This window comes from Fukomys damarensis, unplaced genomic scaffold (genome assembly GCF_012274545.1).
Source record: "Fukomys damarensis isolate Sample0158 unplaced genomic scaffold, DMR_v1.0_HiC HiC_scaffold_27, whole genome shotgun sequence".
Lineage (NCBI taxonomy): Eukaryota > Metazoa > Chordata > Mammalia > Rodentia > Bathyergidae > Fukomys > Fukomys damarensis.
The window spans coordinates 19,478,791-19,493,814 of NW_022900939.1; the positions used below are offsets into that span (position 1 = coordinate 19,478,791).

Sequence of the window (15,024 nt, forward strand, 5' to 3'; positions counted from 1 at the left end):
AAAAAAAAAAAAAAAAAAAATCCAAAGCAGAAAGGCTGCCTGCTATAGGCAAGTAAGGGAGGAAGGGCCAGGCAATGTCTCTCCAGGGCTTTTGGACATAGGTGACAACAGAAGCAGGTGACCAGGCTGCCCAGAACCTGCATGTGACTCTCTCAGGTCTGGAAAGGGGGAGCTTGTTGGGGTACAGCTGCACCCCTACTCAAGAATCATCCAACTAGGACTCTGAGGGTGGAGCTCCTGTTCCTCTGGTTTACAGTCCTCAGCTTCCTGTCCTCACCTGGCTTCCGGAAGTGAAGGGTAGCACAGCTGGCCTCATGTTAGACCAGTAGGGGAGCCCAGGAGCAAAGCCACAGGCCTGGCCCAAAATTAACCTGCCTCTGTGGGCCCCTGGAGCCCATTTGATACAAGAAAGGGCAGTGATCATTTTGAATCCTGGTGCTCTGTTGGCACCATGGTCCCTGGGGACAGACAGGAGGTCTGGATCCTGGCTCCCCACTTGCTGGACCTCTCCAGGCCTTGGTATCTTCATCTGCCACATAGGCCTAACAGTAACTGTGCACAGTACTTAGTACTCACCTGAAAGTTGCTATGGAGTTCCACTGTTACAGGAAATAATACTGGAGATGAAATATGAAATATTATAACTCCCAACCTGTTAGCTGTAGGATATGCTGAGTTCTTGTTCTCTAAAAATTGAAGAATTGGCCCCGGGATGTAGTTCAGCGGTGCTGAGCCTGCCTGGGAAGCGGAAGGTCTTGAGCTTGATTCCCAGTACTGGAAAATAACAAAATAAAAATTGAAGAATGAATTCTGGGATCAAAGGAGGTTAAGAGTAGGAAGATATTTATTGATAGAAAAGCTCCTGAGGGGTAGGAGGGGACTGAGTTGGTAGCCTGGGGAATCCTACTTTATAAAGGAGTTTTATAGGGTGAAAACCACGTGGATACAACGTGGCCCACAGCCATGACTGTCCAATAAGGTTACAAGTACAGTCACTTAGGAAATGGTGGGGAAACAAGTCACATAACAAGCATGGATGAAAAGAACAAAGATTCTCCTAGGAAGTGGTAGGTCCCGAGGTCTCTGGTCGCCCACCAGGGTGGCTTATGTCTATCTAGACTTCATTAGGCCCTGTGTTTGTTCTTTAAGGAAGTAGGTCTGGTCATCTTGTCTTTATTGTAAGGCCTGGCCTGGTTCACAGCTGATGTGTCTCCAGTCGCCGCTGTGGTGCATTTCACCTTTGACCCGACCCTCTCGAGGACCTAGCCCTATCTGACTGCCTATAATATTTCTACATAGCTCATCTACCTATGATACTATGAGAAAGTTCACAGGCCTGGCACACAGGAAGGGGTCAGAGCTGCCATCTGGGATTGGCTCCTTCCTGTATTGTAATGGGACCCTTTCGGGTGCAAATGGAGGCTGTTGGTGAGCAGATGCATGAGGGCTGAGTATATCTGAGAATATCTGAGTACAGATGCTCATGGGAGGTCACGTGCCCCATAGGGGCCCTAGGGAGTCACAGCGGACAAACTCAGGCCCCGGTCTGGAGGGTTTACAGGCTGATGGGAGGAAGTGACATCAACAAACAAACACATAAGAAGGGTCACTTGTGGCATTTACCTTTAGGAAATTTGCAGGTTGTGTCTGAAATGTAAAAATACAATCCAGGGAGGCTGGCTTGTCCCCAGCAGGGCTCTCTCAATGTCCTTGGCCAGCTGACCATGGAACCCTCTTACTTGACATTCACACCACGTGACCTTCACGACCCCCCCCCACTCTTCCCCGCCACAACTGTGACCAAACTCTATAGCTCCCTTTTGGGGTTCTTCACTTTCTGTGATCTCTTAAACACTGGGATGCTGAGGGCCCCGTCCCAATCCCTGCTCTCCTTTCCTGCTCTCCCTGGACAGTCACATCCTGTCCTGAAGTAGCAGGTACTATTTTGATGTCAATGAGTCTATATTAGGCAGATCATGGGACAAAGTTCAAATTCCTTTTGTGACCCTGAAGGTCCTTCATCATCTCTCCAGTCCCTCACTACTCTCAGCATCACACTTGCTGGACATGGTGGGGGCATACCTGTAATTTCAGCACTCAAGAGGCTGAGGCAGGAGGATTGAATGAATTTGAGGCCAGCCTAGCTGCGTTGAGGCCAGCCTGAACTACATAGCAAGATCCTGTGTCAAAAAAACTAAACCAAACAGACAAACAAAAAATCATACTCATTGCCCCAGCTGATCTCCCTCTTCCCTCCTACTGTCTCCCTTTCTGCCCTCCATTCACAAGCAGCATTCTTCTTCCACCTGCACCTACCTGCTCGGTCTGTGGGTCTCAACGTGGCTGCTTTCCTCTGCACACCACCAGCCTGCACACCTGCACACCTGCACACCTGCCCTGTGTAGCACATGTTCTGTGTACAGCTGCTTAAAGCTCACATGCTGTGCCATGAGCACTTTCAGATGGTGCCTTAGTTTTTAGGCACTGTGACAAAATATCTGAGGAAAACAACTTAAAAGAGGAGAGGTTTATTCTGGATCTCAGGTTCAGAAGTTTCCGTACATGCTTGACTGACAACTGCCTGGAGTGAAGACAAATGTCATGGTGGAAGGGCATGGCAGAAGAATGCTGCTCACTGCATGGCAGCCAGGAAGCAGAAAGAGTCAGAAAGGAAGGGGCGAGGGACACGATATAGTCCCCAAGGTCACACACCCCATGACCCTTACTTCAACTCGGTGCCAACCTCATCTTTCCATCCCAATAACACCATCCAACTTTGAGCTCATTGATGGACTAACGCTTTGATGACTGGAAAGCCCTCAATATCCAATCACGTCCAAAAATCCATCAGATGGCAACCAAGCATTTAGCATGTGAGTGAGTTTTGGGGACTCTTCAAATCCAAACCAGAACAGATGGCAGCTCTCCCTCTTTCATCTACAAGAAACCTCCATAAAATGAAGGATCAGCACTGTCTAATCAGTTTCCTATGCCTGGCAGAGGATCTGGGTATAAGGGCAATGTGTAAGGCACCTGATGAGGGGATGAGTGTGTGGGTGATAGAGGGATGAAAGATGTGCAGTGGGTAAGTGGATGGATGGATAGATGGAAGGCTAGGTTATGGATGGATGGATGGGTGGGTGGGGGGGGGAAGGGTGGCATGGATGGGAGGAACAGATGGCTGAAAAAATGGATGGGATGAACAGATGGCTGAATGGATGAGATGGGTGGATGGATAGGTGAGCAGATAAATGAATGGAGAGATGGGTTTTGGATGGATATATGGATTCTGAACGGATGGGATGGATGGGTGAATGGATGGGTAAGGGGTGGGGGATGGTTGGAGGGGAGGATAGACGGATGGATGATGGATGGGTGGGTGGGTAGATGAATGGGGGTGAGGGAAGGGAGGATAGGTAGATGGAGAAATAAATGGATAGGTAGCTAGATAGATAATGAAGGGTGGATGAGGGTGGATGGATAGGTGGATGAATAGTTGGGCAGGTGGATGAATGAATGTAAGGGGAATGAACATAAGTGGGTGGATAAATGAGTGTGTGGGTACTTAGGTAGGTGGTAGGTGGTAGACAAGTAGATGATTGAATGAAATAATACAAGCAAAGGCACCTAACATCGTACAGGAGGTGGTGTCAGGTTTTTCTGGGGGGGGCTTTAAATGAGCTGAGAGAACAGTATTGTAAAAGTGGCTAAAGTTTAACAGTACTTCCTCTTTGTGAGGGCCCAGATCCAATCCTTCATCCTCATGGCTTGGAGTGAGCTATTTCCCCCTTCCCAAGTCTCCTTTCATTGGTAATTATTACCTTAAAGAGTTTAAAAATAAGTCACCCTCATAAATGGTACCACACTTAAAAAGTAAGAACAGTGATAAACTTTCCACTGTGCATCCCGGGATTGTTGGAGACACAGTACAAGCTCTGGGAAAATGGGTGAATTGAATGGCATTTTACACATAAAGAAACCCAAGCACAGAGAGATTCAGGAAGTTACCCAATATCTTCCGGCTTCATAAGTCAGCAAAGTCAGGGTTTGAAGCCATGTTCATCCGACTCTGCACCTGCCCTCTGAGCACAGCAGGAAAAATGGCTTGACGAAAGTGCCCCATGATATGGAGGGTCACAGGCAGAGGCCCACAGGCAGGAAAGTCACAGGATGTTCTATGGCCAGTGAAGAATTTAGCTCTAGCAGAGAGCTTGTGCAGGGCAGGAATAGGAAGCTGAGGTTGGCATGGAAACCTTGACTGCCATGCTAGGGAGGAGGAACTGCTGGGCTGAAAAGGGCAATTCGGAGAGACAGAGCGGTACAAAAGGGCACACATTTGGGGGCTCAGAAGGCAGGCGGCCAAGGCAAGACTCTGGGGAAGCTGACACTCCAGGGAGGAACGAAGACCATGTGCTTCAGAGAAACAAGCCAAACATGATCTTAAGGCTGGATCACTGGACCTTGCCCTACCTGCTCATCCTCACCGGGAGAACCTTAGTCACCTCCTGGCTCCTGGAAGGAACACGCCCTCCTGCCCTTGAGGCCAGCCAGGTGAGCCCTGGCAGTGCCGCCAGAGACTTCGCTGTACTGGGCTGTGGTGCTTTCCCCACACGCCACCTCCTCCTCCCATCTCCTCCCCTCCCCTTTCCCCCCTTCTTCTCCCCTTCCTCCTTCTCTTTCCTCCTCCTCCCCATCTCCCTTCCACCTCCTCCTCTTCTTCCTCCTCCTCTCCTGCCCTTGAGGCCAGCCAGGTGAGCCCTGGCAGTGCCGCCAGAGACTTCGCTGTACTGGGCTGTGGTGCTTTCCCCACACGCCACCTCCTCCTCCCATCTCCTCCCCTCCCCTTTCCCCCCTTCTTCTCCCCTTCCTCCTTCTCTTTCCTCCTCCTCCCCATCTCCCTTCCACCTCCTCCTCTTCTTCCTCCTCCTCTCTATCACAGAGGCTCTGTGGGTGGTGTCCCTGCCCCTCTGGCCTTCTGTCACAGAGGCAGGGAGGGTGTCAGGACTTAGAAGACCTAGCTCTTGGTTTGGGATGAGACACTGAACAGCTCTGTGACCCAGAGCAAAGGTCCTCGATGCTCTGAGCCTGTCTTCCCTCCATAGAACATCTAATCCCCAGGATGAAGCGAGCAGTAAAAACACTCAGTAAAAACACGTCGGCAGCACAGAGGCTAGTTTTGGGCCAGAATAGGACACAGCAAATGTCAGTCTCAGTCTCTCCTTCTCCCTCTCAGCCTCAATTTAACTTTCCTTTCCTTCCCTTCCCTTTCCATGGTACTAGAGATTGAATCCAAGGCCTCTGTACTGAGCTACATCCAAACCCTTTATTTTGTTTTATATGTTAGAAGGGGTCTTAATAAGTTGCCCAGGCTGGGCTCAAACTTGCAATCCTCCTGTCTCAGCCTCCCAGAGGGCTGGGATTACAAGTATGTACCACCATACCCAGTTTGAACTTCAATTTCTTTATTTTATTTATTGACTTATTTTTTGGTACTAAGGCTCAAACCCAGGACCTTACGTATGCTAGGCAAACACTTTACCACTGAGCTACACCCTCAGCCCTAGCTTGATTTTTTTTTTTTTGGTAAGTATGGGTTGAGCTTCATTGTTTTTCTTTCGGCCTAGGGATGTCTAATTGTTCCAGCATCAGTTGTTGAAAAGCTTTCTTTCTTCCATTGACTTGGTTTTACAACTTGTCAAAAATCCATTAGCATATTTTGTTTATTTCCTCCCCCATGGAAGCAGAACCCTGCCCTGCCTGGCTCAAAGCTGGAGACCCCTCACCTGGCCTGTGACTTCAAGGCTGGAGACCCCGCATCTGACCTGCAACAGCTGACATTTTCCATGGCTCCCCATGGCTTTGTGGGTGCTGGAGCACTGGTGTGTATGACCTCTCTAACCCTCATGAATTCCTTGAGGACAGTCACTAGTACTGTCCCCATTTTACAGATACGAAGGACTGAGGCAGTGGAAAGCTGGGTAACCTGCCCATGTGGCCCAGCCAGCAGGGGGCAGCCTCCAGTGGTTAACCACAGCAGTGGGTGCTCCACAGATGTCTGTAAACTAATAACGCCAGCCCGTGTCTTCTGTAACAGGAATTAAACCCATAGAGCACTGAACTATGTCCCCAGCCCCTTTTCATTTTTTATTTGGAGGCAAATTCTCAATAAGTTACCCAGACTGGCCCTGAATTTGCAATTCTTCTGCCTCGGCTTCCTGAGTAGCTGTGATCACAGGTACACACCAGGCTTGGACTGATGTTTTCTTTGATAAGAGACCAGGTGATGAGGTGGTGTGGGATGCTGGAGAGTATGAAGTATTTGTGAAGGCATAGAGAGGTGAGGGCCACACTCGCAACAGGTGATGTGTGCAGCTGGTGATGCCAGGCAGCGGCACAGCCAGGTCGAGGCATTGGCACTTAGGCACGCAGTGACTCATAGGTGAGAACATCTTTCCCTTTCAGCTCCCAGCCAGCTCTTCAGGACACACTGGGAAGACTCTGCGTCAGGCTGCTGGTGCCTGCTGACTGTCTTTCTGCAAGTGGCTGTCACGTCCAGAGCCTTGAAGGGCAACTAAACCCATGAGCAGCTTCAGATATGGCATTTTCACGGCACCCATCGCCACCCATCATTCCTTTACGCCTCCTGCAAGTGAACCTGCATTTCAGCCAGGGTTATCTTTGTGGCAAGCATCCAAAACCTGGAGTCACAATATCTTTAGTGAGAGGGGTTTTCTTTTCTGGCCCAGATCAGTCCTGACATAGCCTTCCAGGCCTGGCAAGCAGCTCCATGGTCATCAGAACCGGAGATCCTTCTTTTTGCTTTGCCTCCTCACAATCTTGTATTCATAGCTATCTGTGCTCCACGTCATGCTTGTATTCCAGCCAGAAGGAAAGAAGGAAGGGATGCTGAAGAGCACACCCCCTTGTTAGGATATTTTTAGAGGTTCCGTATACTTCTGGTCACTAGTAGAACTTGGCTACATGGTCAAAATTGGTCGCAAGGGAAGTTGGGAAAAAATCCTTGATTCTGGGCAACATCTGCTGCTGAGTTTAAAACCAGGACTCTCGCCGTAGCGCCAGAAGGGCTGACAGATACTGGGGGTACTCAGCGTCTCTTCATGGATTTCTTCCGTTTTGTGATGAGAGACACACGGTTTCTTTCTATAAGGGCTGGGGGTGCAACTCAGTGGCAGAGCACTTGCCTGGTTTACACGAAGCCCTGGGTTCCACCTGGCAGATGGGGGTCTGTGCCAGGCTTTAGGAGGGATGAGGAGGATGGGAGACTGAGACAGGTGGTGACTGGGGGATGCTGAAGGGAGGGGAATCCATGTGTCCACTGAGCAATGCCGCAGTGAGTCCTTATGTGACCTATGCGGCCCCGGGATGCCCTGGCTGTGGGCTCAGACTGGCCCAGTCTGGACTGCATTTGTGCCAGGGTCACAACTCTGCCCATCCTGTTCTACAGAGGGGAGGCCATTCCGTTCCTCAAGCTCTTGTGGCTGTCAAAAGAGCAGCAGAGTTGGATGAAGGGTGTGGCGCCCTGCTCTGGGCTTGATTGAGTGAATGCAGAAATGAGTTGGTGAATGGAGGGAGGAGGCGCCTCCACCTTCCACACCCAAATTTTGTCCAGCAAAAATGTACTGGGGGACAAGAAGAAAGTCCGTGGTGAGAGGGTTTGATTTTTCCAAAGTGAGAGTGTGGGGGCCTTGACTCCGGGCGCCAGGCTGCAGGCAGGTTTATTTCCAAGGTGGACTGGTGCTTTTGCAGGACACTTCTGGAGTGCACATACCTTATTTTAGCTCTTCAGGTGTCTCTAGCATGGTGCAGAGATGCCTGGTCACTCACAGGCCCCCACAGGGACACCTGCTGGGCAGCTTCCCTGTGACCACGGCCTGGGGTAGACTCTGTCCCTTTCCCTGCGGTGTGCCACAATCTGGGCCTGTCATGCCTGTCTGGTTCTGTGGGTCAGGCTGGCTGGCTGGGGCTGGTTGAAGGTCCCACTTTCCATGGGGCGGCCCCTGTACTAATCCCCAAACCCTCTAAAACCTTATCTCCTTATCTGTCAGATTGGAAAACCTGAATCTGCTTAATTACACTTCAAGGGTCCTGGGAGACTGGCACAAGACCCCCTCCAAGGGTAAGGCGAGAGCCAAGCTCCTACACAGCCGTCCCTAACACATCAGCCACACACTCAGCCGGAAAGTTGGAGCATGACCCTGAGAAATCCCATTGCTCTGTTTTTCAAATTTTCTACCAAGCAAACACATGAGATCTCTAGTGAAGTGGGACACATGTTTAATCTTGTCACTGTCCTCTTGCAAATATTTTACTGGCTCATTTTTGTTTAAAAGATAAAATATAAACTCTTCCTTTACCTCCAGCTGCCTGAATCTGCCTGGAACCAGCCCCACTAAGCTGCTCGCTGCCTTCTGACATCCATTTCCCTTTGCACTTGCTGTTTCTTGGATCCGAGCTGCTTGCCATCTGGAGCGCTCCTACTTATCCTGTAAAACCCAAACCAAATGGTCTCCTCTATGAAGAGGCAGTTTAGTGTCCTGGAAATTGTATGAGCCTTGGCATTAGGAACGCCACCTAATGACCTAACAAGTCCCTTCAGCTCTCAACACCACCTTGGCCCTTGCAATTATTTCCCTTTTGTCTCTCCCATTGGACTTGGAACACCTTAGGATGGGGAACCAGGTTTTATCCCCAAGTCCTCTCCCTCCTCCCAGTACCTAAGGCAGTTCTTATGCATATAACAATAGGTCCAGTCACCAGTTGACACCCACAGGGCTTGGAGCTTCCTCCGCCCTTTCCTTGTCCCAGGTAGAAGGCAGGAACACTCCCAACAAAGGTGGTGGTGGGGGTTTCAATGGCAGTAAACAGAGCTGCTTTTTAAGCAAAGGCGCAGTCCCTCTGTTCAGGGGTCACACCCAGCTTCGAGGAAAGCTGGGAACACAGAGTTTAAGCAGCAGGACCCCGAATGAAGCTGTAAGCTCTACGCCTTGTGATTCCAGGATGGGGTCTGGAAACTGCCAGGAATCAGGCCAGTTTGCTTAGCAAATTGGACCATGGAGCCTCCCAGATTAATCTAAGTACACAACAAAAACCCCACATCCACCCCTGGCCTCTGCTTAGGTCAGAGCTTCCCAGGGGAGGACAGGTTTAAAATCCAGAGCTCAGCCCTCCTGGCATTCAGCCCACCTGGAGCCCAGGAACCTGCCCTGTGCTCACCAGTGGGATGGGAGTTGTCCTCCAGGAGACTGAGCCTGCATGGCTGAGGAGGGTTAAGACCACCCAGTGGGCCTGGTTGTAACGGGCCCCTTTGCCCTCAACTGAGCTCATCAGGGAGTTAAAGTGGCCCAGCCTGTCTGAGAGGCTTGGTAGGACCCATGAGATAAGCCAGGACAGTTAGTAATTGGACTTGGCTGTGGGCGGTGAAACAGGCAGCCCTCCTGCCCCGGGCAGCAGGGGGGAGTGGTGAGGGCTTTGCTCCCAGGCTCCACCCCCAGCTGAAGCAGACTCTGGGGGAGGGCCTGGACATCTTTTGGAAGATTTTCCCACTAGTGGGCTGGTATGGGTTCAGCTCCTGCACTGCTGTCTCTGCGCAGCCCTGATGCTGGGGTTCCTGCTTCTCTGTGTCCTCTCCTGCTGGGGCCTGGCCCCACCTACTCACACCACACTCCCCATGCTACATACAGCCTCTGTGTCCCCTTCTTGGGACCAGCACTTCCCCCATGCCCCACGCCATGCCAAGCTCCAAGAAGCTCTTGGATCCATTCCCTGGCCCCTCTCTGGCACCACACACTAGCCAGGCCCTTCCTACCCATAGCCTGCCTGGGACAGGCCAGCCTCTGCCCCTCCCTCTGGGTCCTGCTATCCCCTCTTACTCCAACCCTGCAGCCCAAAGAGACTTGAATACAAATCCCTTCTCCCCACCTGGGCCCTTCAGCGCCCTCTCTTGGCTCTTGGGACAGAACCAACTCCTAGCAGAGCTGGCTGCCAATAGGAGCCGCTCAGGCAGAGGAGTTGGAGCTGTGAGAGGACAGTGGTGGCTTGCAGCTGATGGTGGGTCAAGCACTAGGACCTGTTCCAGGTGAGCTCGATGCTGCTTCTATCACACAGGCTGGCCACCAAAGGCCACTGCGAGGTGCTGCTCTGGAAACTGGGCATCTCTGTTGCTGGCCTATGACATAAGCTTGTTTGGTCACCAGCATTTGACTTAGGGCCCTGGGCCTGGTGCCAGCTGCAAGACAGGCAGTGAGCAGGGCTGGGCCTCCACTTAGCGGAGTAGACTGTCTCCCAGTGCTCCCAGCGGACTGTCTGAGCCATGGAAGGGGCTCTAGAAGCTGGGCAGGTGCCCTTCCCAAGTCTTAGTTGGACCAGTGAGCCCTGCAACCTCCAGCTGTGCCAGCCCTGTCCTCTGCTGTCTCCATGAGGTCACCAGGGCTCTCTGTGCCTTCAGTGGGTCCTGCTCCTCCAAGCTCTGGGCTGAGGGGATTTAGCTCAGTGGTTCTGCTACCTGCCTCACAAGCTCTGGGCTGGGCACAAGTAGCTCCCCAGTGGAAAAAGTGCTTCCTCCCTGCCTTACCCAACCCCTATGGGTGCCCATCCTCTGTCTCAGTGCAGACACCTCCCATGGAGAAGCTGTCTGTCCTCAGCCATAGCCAAGTTTCCCTTCCCCAAGCTGTAACCATACATCTGTTTGTGAGTACTGGGTTTGTGGCCATCTCTCCTGGGGGGCACAGACACCACAAGATGGGAGAGATAACAGGGAAGGGAGGCAGCCCTCCACTGACCTCCAGTCCCGGTGTTGAGTGGGTGCTCGGTAATACTTGTGGGAAAGTGAGTGAATGGATGATCTGGGGCAAGCTATTTAACCTACATAGGCAAGTGGGCACCTCACAAGTGGTCATCTTTTTTATTTTTTACTTTTATTTTTTGTAGTCCTGGAGATAGAACCCAGGGGTGCTCTACCACTGAGCTGTATCCCCCAGACCCTTTGTATTTTTAATTTTGAGTGGTCTCATTAAGTTGCCCAGGCTAGCCTTGAACTCCTCCAACTTCAGCCTTCAGAGTTGCTGGGCAGTGGTCATCTGTCTTAAATTTGTTTATAATACTTTTTTGATAAGTAGATATTTTCAATTTTAGTTTCAGGCCGGGGATTTAGCTCAGTGGTTCTGTGGCCTGCCTTGCAAGAGCAAGGATCCGAGTTCGACCCCGGTACAAAAAACAAACAAACAAACAAAAAACCCCAAAAAAACAATTTTAGTTTCTTAGCTAGCAAAATTGATTGTTAAGTTTTGTGTAGTGCTGGAGATGGAACCCAGGGCCCACACATGGTAGGCAAATGTTCCACCACTGATCCACACCCGCAGCCCTGATCTGGGTTTTATTTCATAGCCTTTTTTTTTTTGGTACTGGGGATCGAACTCAGGACCTTACACTTGTGAGGCAGGTGGCAGATCCACTGAGATGAATCCCCAGCCCTTCATACCCTTCTTCTTTTGTTGTTGTTGACAGGGTCTCAGCTTCCTGAGTGCTGGGATTACGGATGTGTGCCACCTTATCCAGTTATTTCTCCTTCTTCAAAATTATCAGAAAATTCTCCCAGATTTTTTGCTTTTTTAATCCATTCCTCCCTCCCTCCCTCTCTCTCTCTCTCTCTCTCCCCATATATATATAATTTTTTTTTAAACCGGGTATTGAACTTGGGACCTTGTGCTTGTGAGGCAGGCAACAGCACCACTGAGCTAAAATCCTGGGCCCTAATCCATTCATATCTTGTATCCATTTAGAATTATTTTGGCAGAAGGTAAATTACAGCAACAATTTTGTCCATTTGTTGATTCCCCCCCGCCGTAGTTTGAAATACCATTTTTACCATATTCTAAATTTCCAGGGCCAGGGTGGTGCTGCACCTGCCTCGCAAGTGCAAGGTCCTAAGTTCGATCCCTGATAAAAAAAAAAAAAAAAAAAAAAAGAAAAAAAAAGAAAGAAAAAAGAAAAGAAATCCATGTCTCACTAGGGTGTCTTTCACTGCTAATGTCTTACTCACTTTCTGAACTGCTGGGACATAATACCTTATACCCACAACTTACAGGAGGAGAGGTTTATTTTGGCTCCCAGTTTGTAGAGGTTTCAGCACATAGTCCCCTGGCTCCAAGGGAGGGCAGGATGTCAGCCAGCCATAGCAGAGGAGGGCTGCTCATGGCATGGTGGCAGGGAAGAAGGGAGAGTGATTAAGAGAGGAGGGAGGGAGATAGAACCTCCAGGCCCCGCCCCCAGTGACCCACTTCCTCTGATCAGGCTCCACCTCCCAACATCACAGTTAGCTATAAACCCATCAATAGAATGATCCACTGCTGGGTATCATGGTCCCATGACCCAATCACTTCCCAAAGACCCACCTATGAGCACATGAGGCTTTGGGGGAACATGTAGATATAAACCATAACAGCTAGTATCAGAAAACTCAACCCAAAGTGCTTGATGAATACAAAAAAGAAACCATATTATCTTGTGTGACTAGCAGTGCAGAGGCAGGACAGGGTGACTTGGTGATGGAGAGGGACTTGTCCCCAGCTCTGTCTGCTGCACAAATGTCACTGTAAGATATGCCAGAAACAATGGAGTGGCCCAGGCCCCTCTTGTGCCCAGCACTGCCCTATACTGACATGCCCCAAAGCCCCCAAAGCACCCTTGCAGGGGAGTCCTATGATCAGAGGAGCTGACTCTTCCAGTTACAGAGCAGAGCTGGGCTTTGAACCCAGGTAATGGGCTACAGAGGCCAGCCTTGGGCTGTGGCATGCCCCAAGGCATTGCTCACTCTTCCTTAGAGATAGAAAAACTGATCTGTGCTGATGGAAGAGGAGAAAGTCTCATCGTGCTTGCTTCCCACAGCCTTTAGTTTATAGTCTGAGCTACACACATCAATGGGGCTAGATAACAGAGGGTTGGTTTCCCTCCACAGCACCCTTCTACAAACCCCTGCAGACTGGTCAGACAAGTGAGGGAAGTGGGGGTGCCCCTAAGTCAACAGTTGTCACCAATGCCTCCGAAGCCCTTGGCAATGAAGCTGTGATCCTGGTTTCATGCCCGGCCATCTGGGTAGCCCTACAGATGGCACACAGTGACCTGACCATAGCCTCAAACCAGGCCCCTTCAAACTTCAGCTCATTGAACCCCAGAGCAATCTTGGGGATTGGGGTCCCCAGTACTGGGGTAGGTGGGCAGTCGTTTGTGAGGAAGCTGTTGACTGAGGGAAGGAGAGAATGAAGTGCTGAAGGACAGAGGTATGCATGCGGACATCAAACCTGCCTGTAGGCTAGGACCCGGAGGTGGCCTGTGGCAACTCAGGAGCAGGAGTCTCCTCCCTGGGGTTTCTGGTTGGGCCTCACGGGACTGGACAACTTGAAGGGCAAGTCCTCAAGGGGACACACCTGCAAAGATGTCCCTGCTCTGCCAGGCCACTTCTGGGCATGCTCTCCTGGCTGTAAGTGGAAACCTGAGTTACAAGCTTTTCCTACTCATAGGGGACTCAGGCCTGGGGGCCTTTTCTCTTCCTTCCTGGTACTTATTCTTTCACCCACAAACAGTATGGTTCCTCTGTTCTTGCCATTATTTTTGAGAAGTATGGCAAGTACCAAAACCAATGAGTATCAAACTCTTTTGGTTGGAAAAGGTAGCAGGTCATGAGGTAATGAATGCTGCAAAGTTCTAGCTCGCTTGTTGAGAACCAAACCAATGACAAATACTGGCACAAATTTTTTGTGTCAAAATGCATCAAGTACCAAATGTGATGAGTTTCAAAGCAACCAAGTACCAAGATATGACTGTGAGGGCTGGGGATTTAGCTCAGTGGTGCTGCTGCTGGCCTCACAAGCGCAAGGTCCCAAGTTCGAGCCCTGGTAGCCCCCAAAACCAACAAATAAACAAAAAGTTATGACTGTGAGTTCAATCTCTACTCAGAAGCTGCTGCAAAGTGCTGCAGTAGCCCTCAGGGACCCAAGCAGGGCAGCAGCAAGAAGTGCTCAGGGGTCTGCAGAGGAAGGTGGGCAAGTCTGCCACAGGGCCATTGTGGTTCAGTCCGAGGACCCTGAACCTGGGTGGACATTGGGATGGGCATGGAGAACCCAGGTAGTAGCTGGTGAAATTTGGGCAGGAGCACTGCCATGGGGACAAGTGGCACAGAACTGTGCTCGCGCATGCTTCTGCATGCCGCTGTGTGTGGAGTGATGCCAGCTCATCCCGATGCACATGGGTCTGCAGAGCCTGGCATCTCCAGCTAGATGGCCCTGTGGAAGGACTGATGCTATCCTAGGCCACCAGTGACCTTGACCTCCAGGTTATTTTCAATGAATGAAAAAGCAGGATACAAGCTAATGCTTCCAGTCTTAATGATGTTTAAATTAGCCATAAAATTACAAATTAGGGAAGGGAAGACAACAAGACAGTTTAATAATGCAATCAATGCAAGGCTAACAATACGAGGTATGACTTTTTAACTGTGAAAAGATATGCATACCATCAAGTTTACCTAACTTCTGTCCAGCATATAGCTGGGGTTATCAGGCACATTCACATTGTGCCACCATCACCACTGTCCACCTCCAGAGTGTGACTTGGTCATAAATAGCTCTGTCCCCTTGAGCACTGTGTGAACTTGGATGAAACAATCACAGCCTCATCATGAGCGCAGGTGTCCTTGTGTTGCAAGTCTGGGGTGACACAAATGGTCTACTTCAGCCACACCATGAAAGTTTCATTCCTCTTGTTGCCTGATGAGGTCTGAGGAGGTCCTCCGAAGAGGAGACGGGCTCTCAATCCAGCCTCTTGACCCTTGTCATGGAAAATGGGTTTTTAGGACATGTCAGTGAGGGACATAGAAGGATTTATTAGGCAGAATTACAGTACAAGTACACACTTAGAATAGACCGCAAGCGGGCCGGGGATTTAGCTCAGTGGTTCAGTTCAATCCCTGGTACAATAAAAAAAAAAAAAAAAAAAAAAAAAAAAAAAACC

General features: G+C 50.3%; 1 protein-coding gene across 2 annotated transcripts; it reads left to right on the top strand.

Annotated features, from left to right (window-relative positions):
- Window positions 1–3,941: 3,941 nt before the first annotated feature.
- LOC109118398 lies at window positions 3,942–6,636 on the top strand. Of its 2 annotated transcripts, XM_019209250.2 has the most exons (3): window positions 3,942–4,551; window positions 5,745–5,879; window positions 6,463–6,636. In XM_019209250.2, the coding sequence occupies exons 1-3, from the start codon at window positions 4,246–4,248 to the stop codon at window positions 6,523–6,525; spliced, it is 504 nt and encodes a 167-aa protein (XP_019064795.1). In that variant the 5' UTR covers window positions 3,942–4,245; the 3' UTR covers window positions 6,526–6,636. The 2 variants fall into 2 exon arrangements, with proteins under 2 accessions (XP_019064795.1, XP_019064794.1); XM_019209249.2 differs by lacking the exon at window positions 6,463–6,636 and having other exon boundaries at window positions 5,745–6,111.
- Window positions 6,637–15,024: the final 8,388 nt, after the last annotated feature.